The 23,965-nt window shown below is 48.4% G+C and overlaps 1 protein-coding gene across 2 annotated transcripts; it reads right to left on the bottom strand.

Annotated features, from left to right (window-relative positions):
• Positions 1-94: 94 nt before the first annotated feature.
• Positions 95-13,433, bottom strand: LOC106540857 (solute carrier family 22 member 6-B). 2 transcript variants are annotated; one of them, XM_014056129.2, is made up of 10 exons: positions 12,999-13,433; positions 11,323-11,426; positions 9,749-9,903; positions 8,086-8,254; positions 6,102-6,225; positions 4,699-4,811; positions 4,285-4,499; positions 3,137-3,245; positions 1,767-1,970; positions 95-738 (listed from the first exon to the last, which is right to left on the bottom strand). In XM_014056129.2, the coding sequence occupies exons 1-10, from the start codon at positions 13,407-13,409 to the stop codon at positions 654-656; spliced, it is 1,689 nt and encodes a 562-aa protein (XP_013911604.1). In that variant the 5' UTR covers positions 13,410-13,433; the 3' UTR covers positions 95-653. The 2 variants fall into 2 exon arrangements, with proteins under 2 accessions (XP_013911604.1, XP_087561518.1); XM_087705392.1 differs by lacking the exon at positions 95-738 and having other exon boundaries at positions 1,763-1,970.
• Between the last annotated feature and the right edge of the window lie 10,532 nt (positions 13,434-23,965).

Below are 23,965 nucleotides of genomic sequence, written 5' to 3'. Positions count from 1 at the left end.
CTCTGCCTCACTAAATGGGTAGAGACTCGTCTCGCAGCTCGTAAGAAAATCTTCGGCCGTTTGCCCCACATTTCCGTCTTCGCACAATGCCCGGGTTTTTCTTGTTTTGTCTTCTCTGGTCTACATCTTTCCAGCGTTCCCTCCGTCCAGGTATGGTGAGAACCCTGGTTGTTAGAACCACTTCGGAGCAACCGAGATGGAGAACTAACCAGGGAAAGGTAGAGATGAGGAGGTGTCTGTGCGTCTTGGTGCTCGCACTTAATCACCACGCACCACAATGTCTGTGTCAGAACACTCCTGGCAGCATGAAAATCATTGTTTTGAAGGGCCCGAAGGCCACAAGTTTCTTTCCTCATGGCAACCCGCAAAGGGAAGCTGAGTTGGCTTCCTTCAAGAAAGAGAAGAACCACAACTAAGAAAGTCCACTTGATTCAAGGTGCCCAGAAGAAAACTTTGGACCTCAAATGTTCTTCTCCGCTGCCAATGCCAACCTTATTCTCATTTTCCCTTCCAAAAAAAGGAAAACCGTAGCGGTCTTGGCAACCTGCTAGCCTGTTGGAAGGGCACGGCGGCCAATGGTTGGCCCTGGGTTTATGATCCTGCAACGCCCGTGGGAGATGCCAGATCCCAGATCCTGATTTCCCCATTGAAGCTCAAAGGCGGGTCGACTGGACGACGGGAGACGCGGAGGCCTTTTTCGGGGCCTCCGCCAGGATGGCTTTGGATTTCCATCTCGCTCTGGGGAGACAAGACGTTAAAAGGCCATTAGAAGCCGCAGGCTTTATTAGCTGGAGGAATAAAGGGGAGGCGAGATGCGTTATTGGAAAAGGAGGCCGCACCCGAGCGGAGAGAAGACGCCTTGGCAAAAAAGAGAGACAGAAAATCAATTTTTGCAGAGATAGGAACCCACGGGCAACAGGAAATTGCAAAATGATGAAAGGCATCGAACCAGATGGATAGACTTGAGAAGGGTAGGGTAAGAATAAGAATAAGAATATAAGAATAAGAATATAAGAATTAGAATTAGAACATGAAATAGAATAGGAAACAAGAATACAATGCAATGCAATGCAATGCAATAGAATAGTAGAATAGAATAGAATAGAATAGAATAACATGTAGAATAAAAATAGAATAGAATAAAATAGAATAGAATAACATGTAGAATAAAAATAGAATAGAATAGAATAGAATAACATGTAGAATAAAAATAGAATAGAATAGAGAAAGAATAGAATATAACATAATAGAATAGAATGTAAAATGAATAGAATAAAATAGAATAATATGTAGAATAAAAAGAGACTAGACTAGACTAGAATAGAATAGAATAGAATAAATCTACTTGACCAGGGGGTTGGACTAAAAGACCAAGGTCCTTTCTAACTCTATTCTGATTAATTGATTGACTAGAACAAAACAGAATAGAGTAATATATAGAATAGAATAATATATAAAATAAAGTAATATATAGAATAGAATAGAAAAGAATAGAATAGAATATAAAATAAATAGGAATAGAATAGAACAGAATACAATAAAATGCAATACAACACAATATAAAATAAATAGGAATAGAATAGAATAGAATGTAGAATAGAAAATAAATAGGAATAGAACAGAACAGAAATGAGAAGAGAAGAGAAGAAAAGGAAAACAATAGAATGAAAATGAGAGGAGAAATAGAAATATAGAAATAGAATACAGATTAGAATGGAAGAAGGACTCGGGGGAAAGAGAAGGAAGCAATGGAGAAGGGGACTCACCTCTCTTCAACCTCTTCCACTGTGTCCAGCAGGGGGACGTTAAACATTTCAGGCAGAAAGACCGCAGAAACGCCAGACACAATGGGCGTCACCCCAAATATCACCAGGGGCAGGAAAGGCTGGTAGTCCCCGGCCATCAACACCAGGGGGGCAATGATGCCCCCCAGCCGAGCCATGACGGTAGTGAAGCTGCTGCCTGTTTGCCTGGCAAGGAAAACCCACAAGAGATCATTTTAAAGCCCCCCTCACTGGTGCTACCTTGTCCTCTTCACCTGCACAATGACCCTGTGAGGTAGGCTAGGCTGAGTCACCTGGGCCATGTTTCTCCACCAGGTGGATGAAATGGCTCTGAATCAGAGGCGGGGGGGGCAGGGCCAACTGGAAGTTATGTGCTGCCTCCGGAGCCTCCAGAGGTGGACACCAGCGAGGCAGAGGAACAGGGGGAGCCTGTTCCCAGTGCCCGCATGCGTAGAGCTGCCAGAAGGCAAGAACAGTTAAAACAAAAGGGGTGACTCAAGAGTAAGACTTGGAGATGATTGGCCCGTCCCATTAGACTAAAGGAGGAGCAAACGGACGTGAGCCTTTGCAGGAAGCAACGGTTCGTGCTGGTCGGTTTCAAGTCAGAAACTCCGTTTTGACTCTGTGCTCCGTGTGACCTTGCCAAGCTAATTGCTAGTTAGGTCTTTGGCAGCGTTTCAAGGAAGATAAAGATGGGGGCTTCTCAGCCTTATCCCGAAAGACTTTGGCAGACTTCTGTCGGACTCTTTACAAACTATTTGTGATTCATTACAGACTGTTAATGAACATCATTCCCAGCCGTCGAAATAAAAGGAGGGTTTTGGGGACTAAGCGTGTGCTTTTTACTGTCTCAGGAATCCTAGGTCAGAACAGCAATGCAGTATTTTTTCAACATCAGCAACTTTAAGAGGTGTGGACTTCAACTTCTAGAATTCCCCAGCTAGCCTCCCAGAATTCTGGGAATTATGTTCCTTCACAGTCCGTAATGATTCATAATGACTCTGTGAAGAGTCCAACAGAAGTCTGCCAAAGTCTTTCAGGATAAGGCTGATAAGCACCCACCTTTTGATAAGTTGTTAGGTAAGAAACTGGCCTAGTGCGCTGCATGCTGAGATTCAAGGGCCGGTTTCTTCCATTCTAGATTGATCCTTTTGGGACAGGCCAAGCAGAGGTCCTCCAGGGTCATTAACCACAACTCCTATCATCCCCTGCTTGCTGGGTCATGAATATGGTAGGAGAATCCTAGGGTGCTGGATCTAGAAAAGGAGCCAGGATGTGTCTGAAAGGGGAACCTGAGCTGGATTTCCAAGAGCGACTCTCTCCCCCAATGTGGTTTCCACCGATCGGCTTACCTGATCACCGTCGGGAAGAGCTCCCCTCCGTACAGGTAGAGGCACATGGAAGATGCTGCTAAGCAGCCTTTACCCAGAACCACAAAGACAAGACGCAACGTCAGCATATCTGGAAGAAATGGTGGGTTGAAAGCATAACCTGGTTAGTTTTCTCTCAATGTAGGCCGGTGCTTCTCAATCTTGGCGACTTGTTTGGACTTCAACTCCCAGAATTCCCCAGCCAGTATGTTGAGAAGCACTGATCTGACTCTATCCCTCCATCCCTCCCTCCATCCATCCACCTATCCCTCCATCCCTCCCTCCCTCCATCCACCTATCCATCCATCTCTTCCTCCATCCACCCATCTATCCATCCATCCCTTCATCCATCCATCAATTGCTTCCTTCATCATTCAACCCATCTATCCATCCATCCATTCTTGTTTCTCAAACTTGACAACTTTAGGATGTGTTGATGTCAACTCCCAGAATTCCCCAACCAGCAAGCTGAGAAGCACTGATCTAACTCCCTCCCTTCCTCCATCCATCCATCCTTCCATCCATCCATCCTTCCATTCTTGTCCGTCCTTCCATCCATCCTTATTTCTCCAACTTGACAACTTTAGGATGTGTGGACTTCAACTCCCAGAATTCCCTAGCCAGCATGTTGAGAAGCACTGATCTAACTCTATCCATCCATCCATCCATTCCTTCCTCCATCCATCCATCTATCCATCCATCCCTTTATCCATCCATCCATTCTTGTACATCCATCCATTTTTGTTTCTCAAACTTGCCAACTTTAAGATGTGTAGATTTTACACATCTTATCCATCCATTTCTCCATCCATCCATCCATCCATCCATCCATCCATCCATCCATCCATTTATTTTTGTTTCTCAAACTTGACACTTTAAGATGTGTGGACTTCAACTCCCAGAAGTCCCCAGCCAGCATGTTGAGAAGCATTGATCTAACTCCATCCATCCATCCAGCACGGCTGGCTAGGGAATTCTGGGAATTGAAGTCCACACATCTTAAAGTTCCCAGCTTCAGAAACACTGCTCTTGATCATGTCTTATCCCTCAAACATAGCTAGAAGGGAGTAAATTACAACTGCTAGTAGACCCCCTGAAGTTGGACATTCCTTCTCGTTGTTTCTTCTTACCAGAAGGGACAGGAAGACTGACCAAAAGGAACATTCCTGCTAGGATGAGGGAAACGGATTGGATGATGCGTCGGCCGACGTAGCTGAGCAACAGAGCACAGACCATCTTGGCCACCAGGTCTGTCGCTCCGAAGAAGAGCTGCACCAAGAAGACGTTCATGCCGAACATGGAGAGGTCCATGGAGAGCCCAAAATAGGCCATGTTCATGGAGAAACTGAGAAGGACAAATATTGGGTTAGAAGTTGTTTAAGTGGAATCCTACAACTGATAAGAAATGCTGGTGTTGGATTGAGGGTCTCCTCATTGGCTGGAGAAGATGGACGTTGCCATCTTCTCCATCTGAGAAGGAACTCGTCTTTGGAGAAGATGGATCTGCTTCGTCCATCCTTCCTTTGATGATGTTTTCACCATACCTGACAAGCATGAGACAACAGCTGATGCGTCTCAGTCCAGGGGTGCGGAAGAGGTCCAAGCAAGAGTGGTTGCCACGTCCTGGAGAATTACTCCCCGATTGGGTCTCCAGCATCTGTGTGGGGAGAAGAAGGGATTACACAAGAATGAATGCAACAGTTTTTGTGTGTAGAGTAGTGTTTCTCAACATTGAGCACTGGGAGTGGACTTCAACTCCCAGAATTCCCCAGCTAGCATGAGGAGTTAAAATCCACAAGTCTTAAAGTTGCCAACTTTGTAGACCCCCTTGGTATAAAATATAGTTGCTCTGACTGGTCCCCAGGCCAAGCGAAGTTGGACTTGGTTAGCACTTGGTTAGGAGACCATCCTAGGATCCTAGGAATGTATGTTAGACCAGGAGGTGAGAAACTATTCCAGAAACAGAGAAGAGTTCCCTGCTTCCATCTTGTTGTCCAAGAAAATGGCCCAGATGAGAAGTTCTGTGGTGTTCAGGAGTCCACGTGGATTTCAGAAGATGCACAGAAGATGTCTGGGCTTCAACTCCCAGAGATTCCTAGCCAGGGTGGGAGTTGAATTCTGGGAGTTGAAGTCCACAGATCTTAAGTTGTCAAGTTTGAGAAAGATGGAGGGATGGAGGGATGGAGGGGTGGAGGGAGGGATGGAGTAAGTTAGATCAGTGCTTCTCAACATGCTGGCTGGGGAATTCTGGGAGTTGAAGTCCACAGATCTTAAAGTTGTCAAGTTTGAGAAGGATGGATGGATGGATGGATGGATGGATGGGTGGATGGATGGAGTAAATTAGATCAGTGCTTCTCAACATGCTGGCTGGGGAATTCTGGGAGATGAAGTCCACTCATCTTAAAGTGGCCAAAGGTGAAGAACAGGGAGGAAGGGATGGAGGGATGGATGGAGGGATGGAGGGATAGATCAATGATTCTCAACATGCTGACTAAAGAATTCTGGGATTTGAAGTCCACTCATCTTAAAGTGGCCGAAGGTGAGGAACAGGGATGGATGGATGGATAGGTAGATAGATGAAGAGATGGATAGATGGAGGGATGGATAGATGGAGGGATGGAGGGGTAGAATTAGATCAATGCTTCTCAATTTTCTGGCTGGGGAATTCTGGGAATTGAAGGCCACAGATCTTTAAATTGTCAAGTTTGAGAAACAAGGATGGATCAATGGAAGGAGGAAGGGATGGAGGGAGGGAGGGGTGGAGGGATAGAGTTAAACCAGTGCTTCCCAGCATGCTGGCTGGGGAATTCTGGGATCTGAAGTCCACTCATCCTAAAGTGGCCGAGGCTGAGGAGCCATAGTCCCAGTTGAGAAGAGCCAGGCCAACCCCTGGAGAGCCAGCTATGGGGATGCATTGAACCTCAAGAGAAACCTCTCCGCTCCTCACCTCCAGCACCACAGCTTCCCCCGCCGCGGCCTTCCCATTAATCCTGGCCACGTGCTGTAGGTTGCGCAGGGCGGCCTCCCGCTCGTTGTTCATGAGGAGCCAACGGGCCGACTCGGGAAGCCACCTGAGGAGGAAGTCATATTGGGAGGGCTTGAAGTCGCTTCTGGGGATCTGGGATCCTGCTCTCTGCGTGGGAAAGCCCAGCGGCCAGGCTGAGCTTCCTCATTGTTTTGAAAAGGGCGTACAGGTAGTCCTTGACTTACGACGGTTCATTTAGTGGCCACTCAGAGTTACAACGGAACCGGGGGGGAAGCGATTTGGGACCATTTTTAAAATGTTTGTGACCGTTGCAGGATTCCCCGTGGTCACGTGATCAAAGTTGAGACACTGGTCAACTGACTCATATTTATGACGGTTGCATGTCCCATGATCCCCTTTTGCGAAGCCAAGTCAATGGGGGAAGCTGGATTCACTTAGCGACTGGGTTACTGGCTTAACGATTGCAGGGATTCCCTTGACAACTGTGGCGAGAGAGGTCGTAAAACGAGGCAAAATTCATTTTTATATATGTCACAGTGTTTCTCAACCTTGTCAACTTGAAGATGTCTGGACTTCAACTCCCAGAATTCCCCAGCAGGCTGGGGAATTCTGGGAGTTGAAGTCCAGACATCTTCAAGTTGACAAGGTTGAGAAACACTTCTAGCAACAGAAGTGATGGGCTCGATTGTGGTCAAGGACCACAAGTCAAGGACCCTCTACGCTTTCTCTCCTGTCGCATTGATACCACTTATCCAGCAAGCGGGGTAGGATGGAGGGCAGGACCCGTAACACACTTACAGGGTGTCCTCGACTTAGGACCGTTCATTTAGCAACCATTCAGAGTTACGACAGTGCTGAAAAAGTCACTTAGGGCCAGTCCTCGCACTTACAACCATCGCAGCATTGCCATGGTTGCGTGTTGTGTGGGTGTTGTGAAGTTGTGAGTGCTCACTATCTGCCATTTTTCAAGAAGAGACTGGACCGCCATATGACCGGAAGGGTCTAGGCCAGGGTCTCCTGCTTGGGACTAGATGACCTCCAAGGTCCCTTCCCATCCTATTTATTCCATGTGGGTATGTTCAAAATTTCGGTGCTTGGCAGCATCCTTTCCAGCGCGCTTCTCATAATATAGAAGCAATAGAATAGCAGTAGACTTATATACCGCTTCATAGGCCTTTCAGGCCTCTCTAAGCGGTTTACAGAGAGTCAGCATATTGCCCCCAACAATCTGGGTCCTCATAAGCAAAGTCTGCATGAGTCATTGGATTCACTTAACGACTTCAGGATTTGCTTTGGACATGCTGTGATTTGCTTAACAACCGTGACAAAAAAGGATCTTAAAAGCAGGGGGAACTCACTTAGTGACCTCACTAAAAAAACAGAAGGTCCAGTCTCAGTCATGGTCATAAGTCCAGGACTACTTATACCTGCCTGGGGAAATAGAACTAGATGTTTTAGGACACGTCTGGACACAGCCAGAGGCCTGCAGCCTTCTTCACAACTAAAGTTATGTTCACAGGTGGTATTCAACAGGTTCAGGCTGGTTCTGGTGAACTAGAAGCAGAAAGTTTAACCAGTTCGGAGAACCGGCAAAAACCACTTCAGGCTGGCCCTGCCCCAGCCCGCCCGCTCGCCTGGTTGACCTGCCCGCCCATTCACTCTGCCTGCCCGCTTGCCACTCGCTCCACCCACCTGCTTGCTGCTTGCCCCGCCCACCCGCGGCTTGCCCTGTCTGCCCGCGGCTCACCCCACCCACTCGCTGCTCGTCCTGCCCGCCCACTTGCCGCTTGCTCACCTTGCTGTGGGTGACGTTCAGTTGGCCACACCCACTCAGTCACATGACACTCCCCCCAACCTAGCCACACCCGCAGAACCGGGGGTAAAAAAAATATTTGAATCCCACCACCGGTTATGTTCTGGCCTGAAGGGAAAATTAGGGACTCACCAGGAATAGGCGAAGAAGGCGAAGAACGGGGCAGAGATGGCCAGCTGCAGCCAGTGCCAGTCGCGGATGGCGTAGGCCAACCCTGCCAGCAGCACCTGCCCACCCGTGCTGCAGTAGCTCTGGATGGAGACCACCACGGCCCGATATTTGGTGGGCACCCACTCCAGACCTGGGAGAGGGAGAGGGAGAGAAGCTGAAATTGCAGACCCCAGCAAGGGTAGGATCGATGTGGCTCAGGGTTGAGCTGAAAGTCTCTGAGCTCCGTGGTTCATCTCATCAGCCAGCCAGCGAACATCTTCAGTGCTAGAAGGGATGTGGGGTTTATGGAGAGGAGGAGGAGGAGGACTGTGGGGTCCTTGGTGCTCTCTGAACATGATTGTTTTCTTCTAGACGTTTCATGACCCAACTAGGTAACATCATCAGTGCTAGAAGGGATGTGGGGTTGTGGAGGAGGAGGAGGAGGAGGAGGAGGAGGAGGAGGAGGAGGAGGACGACGACGACGACGACGACTGTGGGGTCCTTGGTGCTCTCTGAGCTTGGTAGTTTTCTTGCAGACATTTCATGACCCAACTAGGTCACATCTTCAGTGCTACAAGGGAGTAGGAGTGATTTCCTTGCATCATTATTATCACCATCACCACCAGTGATAGCACTGATGAGGTTACCTAGTTCGGTCATGAAACATCTGCCAGAAAACAACCAATCCACGACCGCTTTCCAAAAGTTGGAGGGTCCCCTTGAGGCTAACCAGTCCAGCTCCTTGTTGATGCCAGTAGCCAAGCCATTATTTAACCCAACATTTCTCAAGCTTTGCAACTTGGTGGACTTCAGTTCCCAGAATTCCCCAGCCAGCATGCCTACATTTCACCCAATTTAAAGCAGGCTGGCTGGAGAATTATTGGGAGTTGAAGCCCACCCAGCGCAAAGTTGCCGAGTTTCAGGACAACTGTTGTGGCCCGCCAGTCGCCATCAGAGCTGGCAGCAGAGTCGGACAGTGAGGAGGTTGGGGAGGAAACTGGGCCAGTCCTGGAGGCTGGGGAAGGCTCTGAGGAGGGCTCTGCGTCGGAGGCAGAGAGGAGGCCAGAGCCGTATGCCAGTTATCAACTGCCTTCGGAGTTGGACATTAGTGGGGCAGAAAAACAGCTGGAGCCTGTTCCCAGTGTCCGCATGCGCAGAGCTGCCAGAAGAACAGCTCAGAAATCAGGGTCGAGTTGGGAGTAAAGCCACAGGTGGACGGTGAACGGCCCCTCCCAGAGGACATAACAGAGGAGCAAAAGGGGAGGGGGCTTTTGCGGGAAACAATTTGTTGGTTTGTTTCAGGAGTGTGAAGATCTGTCTGTGAATCCCAGAGACTCTGTGCCCAGAGTCTTTCCTTGCACAGCACCTCATTTGGGAAATGTTTACATGGCAGCTTTCCAAGCCTGATAAGGTCTGTGGTCATAAATACTCCTTTGAAAGACTGTGTGCCGAGCCTTGCCTGAATATGAGTGAGAGGAATTCACATTTGTTTAATAAAAGGGGTTTTTTCGGGACCAGGATTCTGCTTCGTGCTTTTGGGGGAAGCCTAGGTCAGAACAGACCACAGCTCTAACCAAACTTCGCCCCATATTTTCCCACGTGCCCCCCCTCCCCAATCTTCCCATCCTGCCTACCCAGCACTCACTTAAACAGATGTAATTCAGCAGGAATCCAGAGATGCCGATGCCACTCAGGAAGCGGAAGATACAATAGATCAGGAAGCTGTTGGAGAAGGCGGCCCCGGTGCCCATGACGGCCACCATCAGCAGCGACCAAATCAGGATCAGCCGGCGTCCGTATCTGTGCCAAGAGGGTGACAAGTAGGCTTAGGACAGTGATGGCTTTCTCCTTGCATGCCGAAACTGTGTGCCCCCCGCATGCTCCCCCTGCCCATGCGCGCACAACCTCCATGCTTGCACATGCGTCACCCACATGCACGACAGAGACCCAAATATCAGCTGGCCAGCAAGAGGCTAGGGTGCCTGCAAAGGGGGGGGGTCCATGTGCTACCTGTGGCATACATGCCAGAGCTTCGCCATCACGGGCTTAGGACATGTCTGTGAGATCCCAGGTTTTGGGGGAGGGCGGGCAGGAGACGGATTTTGCGTAGGATTCGAAAGGAGGGTGTCAAACTCTCTTCGAAATCTACCCCATCCTTGCCTCGGCGTAGCCAAACTGCTTCCTCTTCTGAGAGCCAGTTTGGTCTAGAAGTTAAGGCACCCGGCTAGACAGTGGGAGACAGAGAGTTCTAGTTGTGCTTTAGATTCAAGGCCAGCGGGGTGACTTTGGGCTAATCACCAGGAGACTGGGAGTTCTAGTCCCACCTTGGCTATGAAAGCCAGCTGGGAGTCTTTGGGCTAATCACCAGGAGACTGGGAGTTCTAGTCCCACCTTCGCTATGAAAGCTGGCTGGGGATGATTGGGCCAATCACCAGGAGATTAGGAGTTCCAGCCCCACCTTATCCATGAAAGCCAGCTGGGAACCTTGGGAGAATCACTGGGAGACAGGGAGTTCTAGTCTTAGGCCTGAAAAACTGGCTGGGTGACCTTGGGAGGGTAAAAGGATTCTTGCCTTGCAGAGGGGTGTGGGTGTTGGACTAGAAGACCGCCAAAGTCCTTCTTCCAACCTATGATTCTATGGGCCCATCCCTCTCTCTCAGTCCAGTCCACTTCACAGGCGCTCTGTGTGTGCCTGTGTGTGCCTGTGTATGTGTGTGTGTGTGTGTGTGTAAGCATAACTCTGGAATGCCTCAAGCAATTTCAACCAAACTTGGTACACAGATGATTTACCCTCTGGAAACAAACACTGTGAGGGTAAGACACCCCTAAAATCCTTCGGGGCATGTGTTCTGTTAAGATACAGCCTGTTGTGCCTTAAAATGGCTTCTACTGTACTGCCGTAAAATGGCTTCTATGCAGTGGAGTTGCCATGGTGACGGCTTCATATCACTCCACAAGGGGCTCCCTCTGCTAAGGGGGAAAATCCAACATTAGAAATTACGTTTCATCCGGACATTTTCCCCCTATGAATAAATACCCGGGCAATGCTAGTATTTATCAGCTAGTAAAATAGATAAACATGCTAAGCTGCAATGTTCAGACTGCCTAAAATACATTCTTTATTTGTAGAATTCTAGCTTTGCACAATTCTGTGGTTTGTAAACCTCTCTGGATTTTCTTTGCTTGCAGAATTTCCTTCAGCCACCTGGGGTCTCTTACCTGTCCGAGAGGTCACCCAGGACGAAGGCCCCCACCAGGACTCCTGCCATGAAGAGGGATTGGGCCAAGCTCTTCAGGGGCTGTAGGTTGCAGACCAGGTCCCACTGCAAGGACACAGAAGGAAGAGCTGCATTCCCACAACAGGCTCAACTGTTCTGACCGAGGCTTCCCAAGAGTTGGAAGCAAACTCCTCCTCCCGACAAAAACTCCTTTTATTCATTGACTGTGAATTCTACTCATTCACATCCAGCAAAGTCTTTCAAGGGAGGATTTACAGTCACAGACCTCATCTGGCTTGGAGACCTGCCAGGCCGAGATCTGCAAAACTTGGCCAGGAGTCTCGGAGAGTCACGAACCAATTAAGCGAACTAATGGTCTCCTGCAAACTCCACTCCCCCTTTGCTCCTCTTTTATTTCCTCTGGGAGGGGCCATTCATCATCCACCTGTGGCCTTACTCCCAAGTCGACCCCTGTTCTTTAGCTGTTCCCTTCATCTGGCAACTCTGCGCATGTGCACACTGGGAACAGGCTCCAGCTGTTCTTCTGCCCCACGGATGTCTGACTCTGAAGGCAGCTGATAACAGGCATACGGCCCTGGCCCCCTCTCTGCCTCCGACACAGAGCCCTCCTCAGAGCCTTCCCCAGACTCCAGGTTTTACATCCCTCAGAACAGATTACAGGACACTGAATGAATAACCAACGGTTTATTAACTAGCTAACTACGAACAACGCAACAGCAATGCCCCATCTGACAGCTATTTATATGGAAGCTGTTAGACGGGGAACCAATCGAAGGGCTGTGATTTTCCCACGTCGCAGCCAATCAGCACTAGCCAGGTGCCGGTTTAAACCCTGAGGACACTGCACTCCTTCCCCCTGGATTGTGCATGCATAATCCAGTATAATAGGCGCGCCACCTGCGTCTCAGCTTGGGTGTGTGCATCGCAGAAGGAGAAGTGTTGTCTTCGGCGGGAACCAGAGGTGGGTTCCTACCAGTTTGCACCTATTTGGTAGAACTGGTTCGTCAAATCTACCGAACCGGTTAGAAGAGGTTCCACCAGTGGACCCGGAAAGCAGGCCACACCTACAGAAGAGGTTCCAAAATTTTTTGAAACCCACCACTGGTCCTTGGATATGATTATTCTACACTATCATGCTCCGGTTGGTAGCGTGAGATCTTGCCATTCATTAATCCAACCTGCCGTCTCCATTTCCTCTCCTTGCTTATAAAAAGAGGGACCTTTCCTTGAGAGCCAAGGTGGCGCAGTAGTTAAATGCAGCACTGCAAGCTACTTCAGCTGACTGCAGTTCTGCAGTTCGGCTGTTCAAATCTCACCGGATCAGGGTTGACTCAGCCTTCCATCCTTCCGAGGTGGGTAAAATGAGAACCTCGATTGTTGGGGGCGATATGCTGACTCTGTAAACCGCTTAGAGAGGGCTGAAAGCCCTATGAAGTGGTATATAAGTCTAACTGCTATTGCTATTGCCGGTACCAACCGCTGAATCTTAATATAGATGTTTTTAATATTCATGTTTTTGTTTTGTTTTTAATCTGGGTACATATCGCAAGCCCATGTAGGATATGCCACAGATTGTCTGACTGACTGATCAGATAAGTAAATAAATAAAGAAAACATAAGTAAATAAGAGAGGCTGGAAGTGACCTCCGAACATACCTCCGTCACAATGGTGGAGGCGAAGGTGCTGTGGTCGTACTGCCACCCGTCAAGGCAGGGTTCCAGCCCCACTTCCCTGCCCGCTGTGTCATTAGAGGCGGGCGCCACCCACCCCGCAAAGCGCCGGCAACTGTCCGGCTTCAGGTCCTGCCCGAGGGGCACCAGGTTCTCTTGCTGGGTGAGGTTGCCCGTCCGTGCCAGCCTACACCGGTGCTCCGGAGTAGCCGCGCTGAAGTTCTGCACCAAGTTGTGGCTGGCCAGGAACAGAACAGGCAACGAGAGGAAGAAGACGGAGAAAATTTGGAAGGTGCCCATGCTGCCGACCTCCTCCAGCAGGTCCCCGAAAGGGATGGTGGCCACGGGAGGCCCCGGGCACAGGGAGAGGCGGCGTTGACCTTTCGCGGGTGCCATGATCGCCCAGTCTTTCTGCCGTTTTTCCCTACTGCCAAGGAAAGGTCCCTCTTTTTATAAGCAAGGAGAGGAAGTGGAGAGGGCAGGTTGGATTAATGAATGGCCATCAGGAAGCTGCGGATGACCGGCTACCCCCTTGGCATGGAAAGCGGGTGGGACAACAGCCATGGAGAAGGCAGGGTCTGTGTGTGTTTGCGTGTGTGTTGATGTCAGAGGTCTTCAAACTTGGCAACTTGAAGACTTGTGGACTTCAACTCCCAGAATTCTCCAGCGTTTTAAAGCCAAAAAATGATTTTAGATTAGAAACTCTGTGGGGAGGAGAGCTGGCCTAGAGGGGCTGAAGAATGAATTCCTCAGCCCTTCTAGGCCAAGTCTCCTCCCCACATGCCATCAAGGTAGAATTGCAAACCAGGTTATTTGGTGGTTTCCAAGAGGCTTCCTTTCCCATGGCCTCCCAACTCCCACAACGACTCCGGAGATTATATTTCTTATTCTGCCTTTTTTTTTTTAGGTTGCAGGCCGAGAGGAAGGACAAGCAGCTTTTCAACCCAGGTGGCCCTCAGCTCACAATAGTTCATTTATTTATTTATTCAAAAAAGTTTTTATTAAACATTTTTACTTTTAAAAACAGAAAGAAAAACCCAACAACAAGAAAAGAGGAAAAAAACAAGACGTCCATAACAATATAAAAGTAATTGTACAAATGTATAAATGTGTAAACATGAATGCCAATACAAAAGGCTGTATAATTACTTTGCTACTGTGCTTCATTTAGTGACTGCTCCAAGTTACAACAGCACTGGAAAAGGTGACTTACAACCATTTTTTTCACACTTACGACTGTCGCAGCATCCCCATGGTCACATGGTCCAAATTCAGATGCTTCGCCACTGACTCATATTTATGACGGCCGCAGTGTCCTGGGAGTCACGCGACCCGCTTTTGCGACCGTCTGACCAGCAAAGTCAACGGGGAAGCCCGATTCACTTAACAACCTTGTTACTCACTGCAATGATTCGCTTCACAACAGTGGCAAGAAAAGTCCTAGAATGGGTCAAAAAAATTCACTGAAGAAATGTTTCACTTAGCAGCCAAAATTTTGGGCCCCGTTGTGGTCCTTCCTGCTTTGCAGCATGTAAAATTGTTTTATGGCAAACCTTCTGTGATTCATAGAGTTGCCAAGAGATATGACCTTGATAAAACGGTAGGTTTGCCCTGAGGTAGGAGATACACATCTTCAGAAATGTGTGCCAGCCTCTTCTAAATGCCAAGCTGTCAGAACTGAGGTTTTGCCATCTCTTCTATCTTAAAAAAGATAATTGGTTTGTTTCAGGTATGCACCCAGCTAGAGGTCAAATCAGTGGTGGGATTCAGGCGGTTGAGACTGGCTCGGGCTTCGACCAGCGGCTGGAGGTGCTAGAGGTGGGTTCTAGCCAAGGTGGCGCAGTGGTTAAATGCAGCACTGCAGGCTACTGCTAGATCAGCAGTTCAGCGGTTCAAATCTCACCGGCTCAGGGTTGACTCAGCCTTCCATCCTTCCGAGGTGGGTAAAATGAGGACCCAGATTGTTGTTGGGGGCAATATGCTGACTCTCTGTAAACCGCTTAGAGAGGCCTGAAAGCCCTATGAAGCGGTATATAAGTCTACTGCTATTGCTATTAGCCCGTTTGCTCATGGTAATATTCAGTCGGTTCGGACGAACTGGTAGCTCAGATCACCCACCTGCCCTGGCATTATGCCATCCTATGTAACCATGTTTTTGAGGTGCATGCACAGAAGGTGCACATGAGAGCAAAGCGCATGCACGGAGGGCGGGCAGGGGAAGCAAGCATGCAAGTACGAGGCAAACCAGTGGTAAAAATAACCGAAACCCATCTGTGCAACCAGTATTGCAACTAACTTAAATACATGCCAGGCGCTTGAATTTTCATCCCATGACTATGATCATGTGGTTATGTGAGAACCAGCCGTAAATTCCTTTTTCCAGTGCCCGTTGTAACACAGAACGGTCGCTAAACAAATGTGGAAAGTCGAGGACTATAGAGCCGAGGTGGTGCAGTGGTTAGGGTGCAGTACTGCAGTCCACTTCAGCTGACTGTTATCTGCAGTTCAGCGGTTCAAATCTCACCGGCTCAGGGTTGACTCAGCCTTCCATCCTTCCGAGGTGGGTAAAATGAGGACCCGGATTGTTGTTGGGGGCAATATGCTGACTCTGTAAAGCGCTTAGAGAGGGCTGAAAGCCCTATGAAGCGGTATATAAGTCTAACTGCTATTGCTACTGCTATTGCTATTGCTAAACGGTGACTTTAGATTTCTTCCTCACCTAAACAATATAGTTGATGCTGTATTTGGGGGCGAAGGTCCACACCGCACGGCTCAACGTTTGAACCAGTGGCTGCAAAGCGAGAGGCAGCGCAGTGGTTACAGCAGGGGACTTGAACCTGCCAAAGATGCTGGCTTAGCAGTGCAGGAGAAGTTGTTCCCCCTTTTAATTTGGGGAGAAACTGAAAAGAAACCTCTACGTCAGCGGGGTCCATTTCCTGCGCTTGCTTTTGCGAGGTGCGCACATCGGTTCTAAGCTCTGCAACAGTTGGCCTGGCGCATTGGTGACAGGAACATTCTGCAACCTCTTCGAGAAACTTTGCAGAAACGTTGCCAAGCCAGGGTATTTTTTTAGCCACGCTTTATCGAGCAGCCTTGCCTTTGAGATTAATAATACAAGGTTCGCAGCAAGCCGGTGCATCAAAATGCGTCATTCCATTCCTGGAACTTTCGTTTCGTTTATCATTTATGGAGAGATTCTTGGGAGCGCCTTCCTTACAACGGTGGTTCCTTCTCATTGGAGACGAATGCTCCCTCCCCACGCGGTCCTAGTTAATGAGTTCGAAGCGGCCTTCCCAGGTCCATCCTGTCTTGCATCCAAGGATGGTCAGAACATGGCTAACCATTGACCGGCTGACCGTCCCTTTCCTGCCAGCTCTGAGCACATGGAGGGCCGCGCAAGCCCTTCGTTTTGGCCATGAACTCAAAAATTCCTGGAAGTCAACCTGCAGACAGAGCCCCGTGGGCTACTTCCTCTAGAGGCCTTCCGACTCCTGGCCTTTTGATGCAGTTCCTGCCGATGTGGGTGCCCCTGCACAGATCGTATCCTAGAGTCCATCGGATTGGAAGGGAACGTGGAGGTCATCTAGGCCAACCCCCTGCTCAGTCCAGGAGAACGATGTGTTTTTCAACTTCAGCAGAGTTTACGGACCGCTTTGTTCTAGTTTGATGTATGTTGTTCCCCAAAACTGGGCTCTTGCTTGGTATCGAAGCCGATAAGTCACCGGACACAAGGTGTGATATAGAATCATACTTTTATTTTGGGACCAAGATATAAGGACCCCAGTTTGAAAAGCTAACCAAGGGCCAAGAGTAGAATCTTACAGCAGTTTTGATAGTCAAGGGATGGTTGCTTTCAACCCTTTGCCCTTCCCATAATAATGCATGCATGACAGATCATTTTGATTGGTTGTTTGGATTTCACGTCACTTGTTTTTCGTCCCAGGTCAGGGGTATCTTGCAAAGTGTGCCACCTCTATGTGGGTTTGGGGGACTTTCTTATAAGCGAGCTATTCCTGTTCCTAACATACCGGCTAGTGGTTTTAAGGTGCTAACTTCTGTCTCGCTATTAATGTACAGCCCCCCCTCCTTCCTATTGCAGAGCAGAATAAAAGAGGCAGCTACCCTGCGACCCACCCACCCCCCTTCAGTGAGAGATAGGAAAGGAGCAAAGCTCTTAATTGTCAAGGCAAAGAAATGAAGACAAAATACAGTACAATACAATAGCAGAGTTGGAAGGGACCTTGGAGGTCTTCTAGTCCAACCCCCTGCCTAGGCAGGAAACCCTATACCATTTCAGACAAATGGCTATCCAACATCTTCTTAAAGACTTCCAGTGTTGGGGCATTTGCAACTTCTGGAGGCAATTTCTGTTCCACTGATTAATTGTTCTCACTGTCGGGAAACTTCTCCTCAGTTCTAAGTTGCTTCTCTCCTTGAATAGTTCCCACCCATTGCTTCTTGTCCTGCCCTCAGGTGCCTTGGGGAATAGTTTGACTCCCTCTTCTTTGTGGCAACCCCTGAGATATTGGAAGACTGCTATCCTGTCTCCCCTAGTCCTTCTTTTCATTAAATTAGAAATACCCAGTTCCTCCAACCGTTCTTCCTATGTTTTAGTCTCCAGTCCCCTAATCCTCTTTGTTGCTCTTCTCTGCACTCTTTCTAGAGTCTCCACATCTTTTCTACATCGTGGCGACCAAAACTGAATGCCGTATTCCAAGTGTGGCCTTCCCAAGGCATCATAAAATGGTATTAACACTTCATGTGATCTTGATTCTCTCCCTCTGTTGAAGCAGCCTAGAACTGTGTTGGCTTTTTTGACAGCTGCTGCACACGGCTGGCTCCTATTTAAACGGCTGTCCACTAGGACTCCAAGATCCCTCTCACAGTTACTACTACTATACTACTAAAAATGTTTTATCAGAATTCATATTCCTCACTCTCATGTCCATTCCATCTACACCTGGGTCTTATCACAACATATGAGCCTTCCTCTGATCCCCAGGACCTCATCTGTGCATACATTCCATCACCTGATCCTTCACATTCCCACCAGCCAGCCATGCCGGGGTGGGGTGGGGGGTGGCAGGGCGCATGCAGGAGAAAAGCGGCCATGCACAGGGGACAGGGGGGTTGCACACTCATGCGTGGGGTGAGGGAGTGTGTGGGGAGTAGCGCCCACCCTCCCATGGCCCATTTCTGGTCCCAGGAGGCTGCAGGGAAGCCTCTGCATGCATGGGGGGGCAGGGGGCGCAGAGGAAGTCATGCGCATATGCGCAGGGGGGCATTCAGAGGAGTGCCACATGCACATTCCATTATGGGTAGGGGCGCGCACTATAGGCATACAACACTTCACACTGGTTTAATGGTTAAGGCATCAAGCTAGCAAGCAGGAGACTCCGAGTTCAAATCGGGGCTCCTCAAACTACAGCCCCCGGGATGGATACGTGCAATGGACGCTTGTGTTGCTGCAGAGAGTCTCCCCCTTCGGGGTCTTTTTGCATGGATCGGAGGGGGGCAGAAATTCTGACTTGGGGTCTGCTTCGGCCTCCTGATGGGGGGCTTTGGGCCAAGGCGGGAGGGAAATGCCACTGGTGGTGAAGAGCCGGGGGGCCTCGTTCCAGTGGGGCTGCATCACGGCCTGGAACTGGCTGACCATCTCAGCCCGCTGAGCCTCCAGGCGCCGGCACCTTGCCTTGCACTCCCGCAGGTCTTCCCTCTGCTTGGAAAGCCTATGCTCCTAGTCCTCAGTGAGGTGCTTCTGCTGAGCCTCCTTCTCGGTCAGATCCAATTTGAACTGAGCTGCTTTGCCAACTCTTTCTCCTGGTGGCTGCTTCGCTCCAACAACGGCTCCCTGTTGGGGCCCTAAGGAGCCCGGGTGGGCTCAGGCAAGAAATGACTGGGAGGGGAAGGGCGAGCAGAGGCGGGAGAAGTGCCCCTTGACATGAGTGACATCCAGTTGGTTACGCCCACCCTGTCACATGACCACCTTGCCACGCCCAGCCAGCCTGTCATTAGGCAGATCATATTAGTGGTCCGCGGGATTTAAAATTATGAATTTAGTGGTCCCTGAGGTCCGAAAGGTTGGGGACCCCTGGACTAGATGACCTCCAAGGTCCCTTCCAACCATGTTATTCTGTAAATCTGTAATCCTAGTCCCGCATCGAATGGCAAAAGATCATCTCTTTTTCCCCGCTTTTAATTCTGCGCTATTTCAATGATCAACAATCACGTTGACTTCGATGGCACAGATGCGCCGGTCCCGTTTTTAATCTCCTGTGTTTGTGTTTTTCCTCCCGAAAGCTGCTATCGGCAGAAGAGAAGGAATTGATCACAAACTGCATTTCAGAAGGGTGAACCTGGGGGCTTAGCGATGAGAGGACATCCGAGCCACACACACACACACCCATCCCAACGCCCGCCCAATCTGCTTATCCAGATTACGAAGCAACTAGCAGCTGCATTCGCATTGCCTGCTAAACTTGGTTAGTTTTAACCTGGATTAGTTTCCAAAGAATTTAGTATCTTGAACAAGTGCTGCCTATTAGCTCGACGGACGACTCGTGCATTATTGCACAGACTCCAAAAAATGGATTCATTCACAGGCTGTCTAATCCCAGGCTGCTGTAGATTATTTTTGTGAATTGCAATTAAGCGGCTCAGCGGGTCAGAGCGTCATAAGAGATTCAGCACCGGAGCATCTCCTGAAGGCAAACTGCGTTCCCAGGATAGAGAGACTTTTTTTTGGGGGGGGGAGATCTTTCTTGTTATTGTCCTCCTGTTCTTTTTCCGGTAACAATTTTGTCCCCCCCCCCCCCCCGGCCTGATTTATGAAGGCCAGAGAGAAGTAAATAAATACAGGGAGAAAAAAGGAACGGACAGATCCTTGATTGGCAAAACAACTTGTTTGCAAAGCTGGTCCTTTGGACTTTTGACTCCAGAGGAGACGGGGGTGTGTGAGAGGGAGTCATTTCCTTTTTCGGTCCAGGATGGCAAAATAAACTGGATTGGTCTTGGGTGCAAATCCAATATTTTCCAGCTTCAGCTGGTTTTCTCTCCTGAGTTTCCTCAGGAGAGGCAGGGGTGAACAAGGACTTCTTACTCAAAGGGCGAACCGTGCGCACTCCAATCCATGGGTCAGTGGTCACATTGGCCGAGGGACTGCTGCACACAATTCAGCCAAACTCCTGCTGCAGCTGGATCCAGATGCCACAGACGGCATGATATTGACGGGGAGATTACATGGCAATAGCTCGTGGTGTTGGGTTGAACTCAGCATGATAGGACCTCGTAGACGACCCACACTCTGCCAAGGACTTGGAGTCCTCATCTCAAACAATCTAAGCCCCAGAGCTCACTGTAACAGCATTGCCAAAAAGGCATTAAGAGTTGTTAACCTAATTTTGCAAAGCTTCTTCTCCGGTAACATTGTGCTGCTAATTAAGGCATACAAAACCTTTGCCAGACCAGTCCTCGAATACAGCTCATCTGCCTGGAATCCACACTGTATATCGGACATTAATACGAGCGAGCGAGTCCAGAGGTATTTCGCGAGAAGAGTCCTCCACTCCTCTGCTCACAACAGAATCCCTTATGCCACCAGGCTCAAAATTTTGGGCTGGGACAACCTGGAACTACACCGCCTATGGTCTGACCTAAGAATAGTACATAAAATTGTCTGCTACAACATCCTACCTGTCAAGGACTACTACCACAATAACACACAGGCAAACAATAGATACAAACTCAAGGTAAACTGCTCCAAACTCGATTGCAGAAAATACGACTTAAGCAACAGAGTGGTCAACGCCTGGAATCCTCTACCTGACTGTTGTTACATCCTCAAACCCCCCCACAGCTTCAACCTCAAACTGTCCACCGTGGACCTCACCCCATTCCTAAGAGGTCCGTAAAGGGGGCGTGCATAAGCGCACCAGCGTGCCTTCTGTCCCTGTCCTACTGTCCCCATTTATTTGTACCCATTTCCTGTGTTTATGTCCATGTTTATACTTATACCTGTTATCTCGTACACGTTTGACAAAATAAGTAAATAAATAAACAAATGAATGTTCTCAGAGTTCGAATCAGACTCAGAGAGTTGGAAGGGTGCTTGGAGGTCTTCTAGTCCAACCCCTTGCACAGGCAGGAGGAGGCCCTACCTATACTACTTCAGAAAAAAAAAATCCTGGAAACTAGGCAGTGGAGGAAGGTAGACAGTGGTGAGTTTCAAATATTTTTGGAACTTTTTCTGTAGGTGTGGCCTGCTTTCCAGGTCCACTGGTGGAACCTCTTCTAACCGGTTCGGTAGATTTGATGAACCAGTTCTACCGAATAGGTGCGAACTGGTAGGAACCCACCTCTGAAGGTAGAGGTGGGGAAAATACTTAGATTGAATGCCAGGAAGCAGTGCCGAAAGAGATAAAGGTCTTAGAGAGAATTCCTGTAGCCATTCTTCTTATGTTTTTGTCTCCATTCCCCTAATCATCTTTGTTGCTCTTCTCTGCATCCTTTCTAGAGTCTCACCAAGGTGTGTTGTATTTTGCAGCTTCATGTATGATTCATGTATGATGAATCTGGATACAGACAGGAGGTTGTACAATTAGCCTTGTGGTGCAATCAGAACAATCTTGAACTAAATACACCCAAAACCATAGAAATGGTGGTAGGTTTTAGGAGAAACCCTCTTATACTACCACCTCTTGCAATACTAGGGAACTCAACAGTAGAGACCTTCAGGTTTCCAGGTTTATCCTGGACATAAATTATTTCGACTTCTGCCCTCAAAACGACACTATAGGGCACTGCACACCAGAACAACTAGACACAAGGACAGCTTTTTGTGACTATAACCATGTTGGTTGTATCACTACGCTTTATGTTGTTTTTATTTGTTTCCTAGTACGATTTGATTGCTTATTAGTAGCAATAGCAATAGCAGTTATTTGTATTTGTATTTGTATTTACTTGTCTTGTATACCGCCCACTCCCGAAGGACTCCGGGCGGCTCACAATAGACAAGGGAAGGGGAATAACTAGACAAAGACAACACTTTAAAAAAAAATGCGACATTCACAGTTTCCGTGGGGCTGGATGTTTCACAAGCCCCCCGGCCTGCTGGAGCAGCCAGGACTTGGTGGCTTTGCGGAAGGCCGGGAGGGTAGTAAGGGTCCGGATCTCGACGGGGAGGTCATTCCAGAGGGCTGGAACTGCAACAGAGAAGGCTCTCCCCCGGGGGGTCGCCAGCCGACATTGGCTGGCGGATGGAATCCGGAGGAGACCTAACCTGTGAGATCTGATCGGTCTATGGGAGGTAATTGGCAGGAGGCGGTCTCTCAGGTACCCAGGTCCGATGCCATGTAGGGCTTTATAGGTAGCGACAAGCACCTTGAAGCGGATTCGGAGACTAATGGGTAGCCAGTGCAGCTCGTGGAGGATAGGTGTGACGTGGGTGTACCTGGGTGCACCCACAATCGCTTGCACGGCTGCGTTCTGGACTAACTGAAGTCTTCGAACACTCTTCAAGAGCAGCCCCATGTAGAGCGCATTACAATAACCCAGTCTTGAGGTCACAGTTAGACTTATATACCGCTTCATAGGGCTTTCAGCCCTCTCTCACCTTTGAGCCAAGGTGGCGCAGTGGTTAAATGCAGCACTGCAGGCTACTGCTAGATCAGCAGGTCAGCGGTTCAAATCTCACCGGCTCAGGGTTGACTCAGCCTTCCATCCTTCCGAGGTGGGTAAAATGAGGACCCAGATTGTTGGGGGCAATATGCTGACTCTCTGTAAATCGCTTAGAGAGGCCTGAAAGGCCTATGAAGCGGTATATAAGTCTACTGCTATTGCTATTGCTCTAAGCGGTTTACAGAGTCAGCATATTGCCCCCACAGTCCGGGTCCTCATTTCACCCACCTCGGAAGGATGGAAGGCTGAGTCAACCTTGAGCCGGTGAGATTAGAACCGCTGAACTGCAGATAACAGTCAGCTGAAGTGGCCTGCAGTACTGCACCCTAACCACTGCGCCACCTCGGCTCTCACCTATGACTATTACTAAGTGTTGTGTCTTATTATTCTTGATGAATATATTTTATTTTTCTTTATGTACACTGAGAGCATTTGCACCAAAGACGAAATTCCTTGTGGGTCCAATCACATCTGGCCAATGAAGGATTCTATTCTATTCTATTCTATTCCATTCCCCATTCTCTTTCCTATATTCCATTCCATTCCATTCTTTCTTTTCCATTCCATTCCATTCACATTCCCTATTTTCTTTCCTATATTCTATTCTATTCTATTCTATCCTGATTCTGTTCCATTCCATTCTATTCCCATTCCCCATTCTCTTTCCTATATTCTATTCTATTCTATTCTATTCTATTCTATTCCCCATTCTCTTTCCTATATTCTATTCTATTCTGATGCTATTCCACTCTATTCTATTCCCATTCCTCATTCTCTTTCCTATATTCTATTCTATTCTATTCTGTTCTGTTCCATTCTATTCTAAATATAATCTATTCCTAGTCTGCTCTGCTCTATTCTATTCTATTCTAATTCTATTCTATTCTATTCTACTCTACTCCATTCCTATTTCCTATTCTATTCTATTATTTTAGTTTCTATTCTATTTTATTCTAATTGTATTCTATTCTATATTCCTATTCTATTCGAATTCTATTCTAATTCTAATTGTATTGTATTCTAATTCCAATTCCAATTCTATTCTATTCTGTTTTCTATTCTATTCTGCAAATGACAAATTAATCAGTAAGCAAATTAACCCACTCAGCCCGCAAACGCTCTCTTTATTTCTATTCTCAGCCCTTCTGAGAATTGCTGAGTTTTACTCATGGATGGACAGAGATCTTAGTGGAATGCTTTAAAAAAAAAAATCTAGGTCAGCCACGGCCTCCTTGTCACAAAACCTTGGCAGTTGCCATTCAAAAGTACAAGTA

The sequence above is a fragment of the Thamnophis sirtalis genome, unplaced genomic scaffold (assembly GCF_051295495.1).
Source record: "Thamnophis sirtalis isolate CommonGarterSnake01/CBP01778 unplaced genomic scaffold, rThaSir2_p1.2 scaffold_2, whole genome shotgun sequence".
NCBI classification, from domain to species: Eukaryota; Metazoa; Chordata; class Lepidosauria; order Squamata; family Natricidae; genus Thamnophis; species Thamnophis sirtalis.
This window is presented reverse-complemented; position numbering and strand designations above follow the sequence as displayed.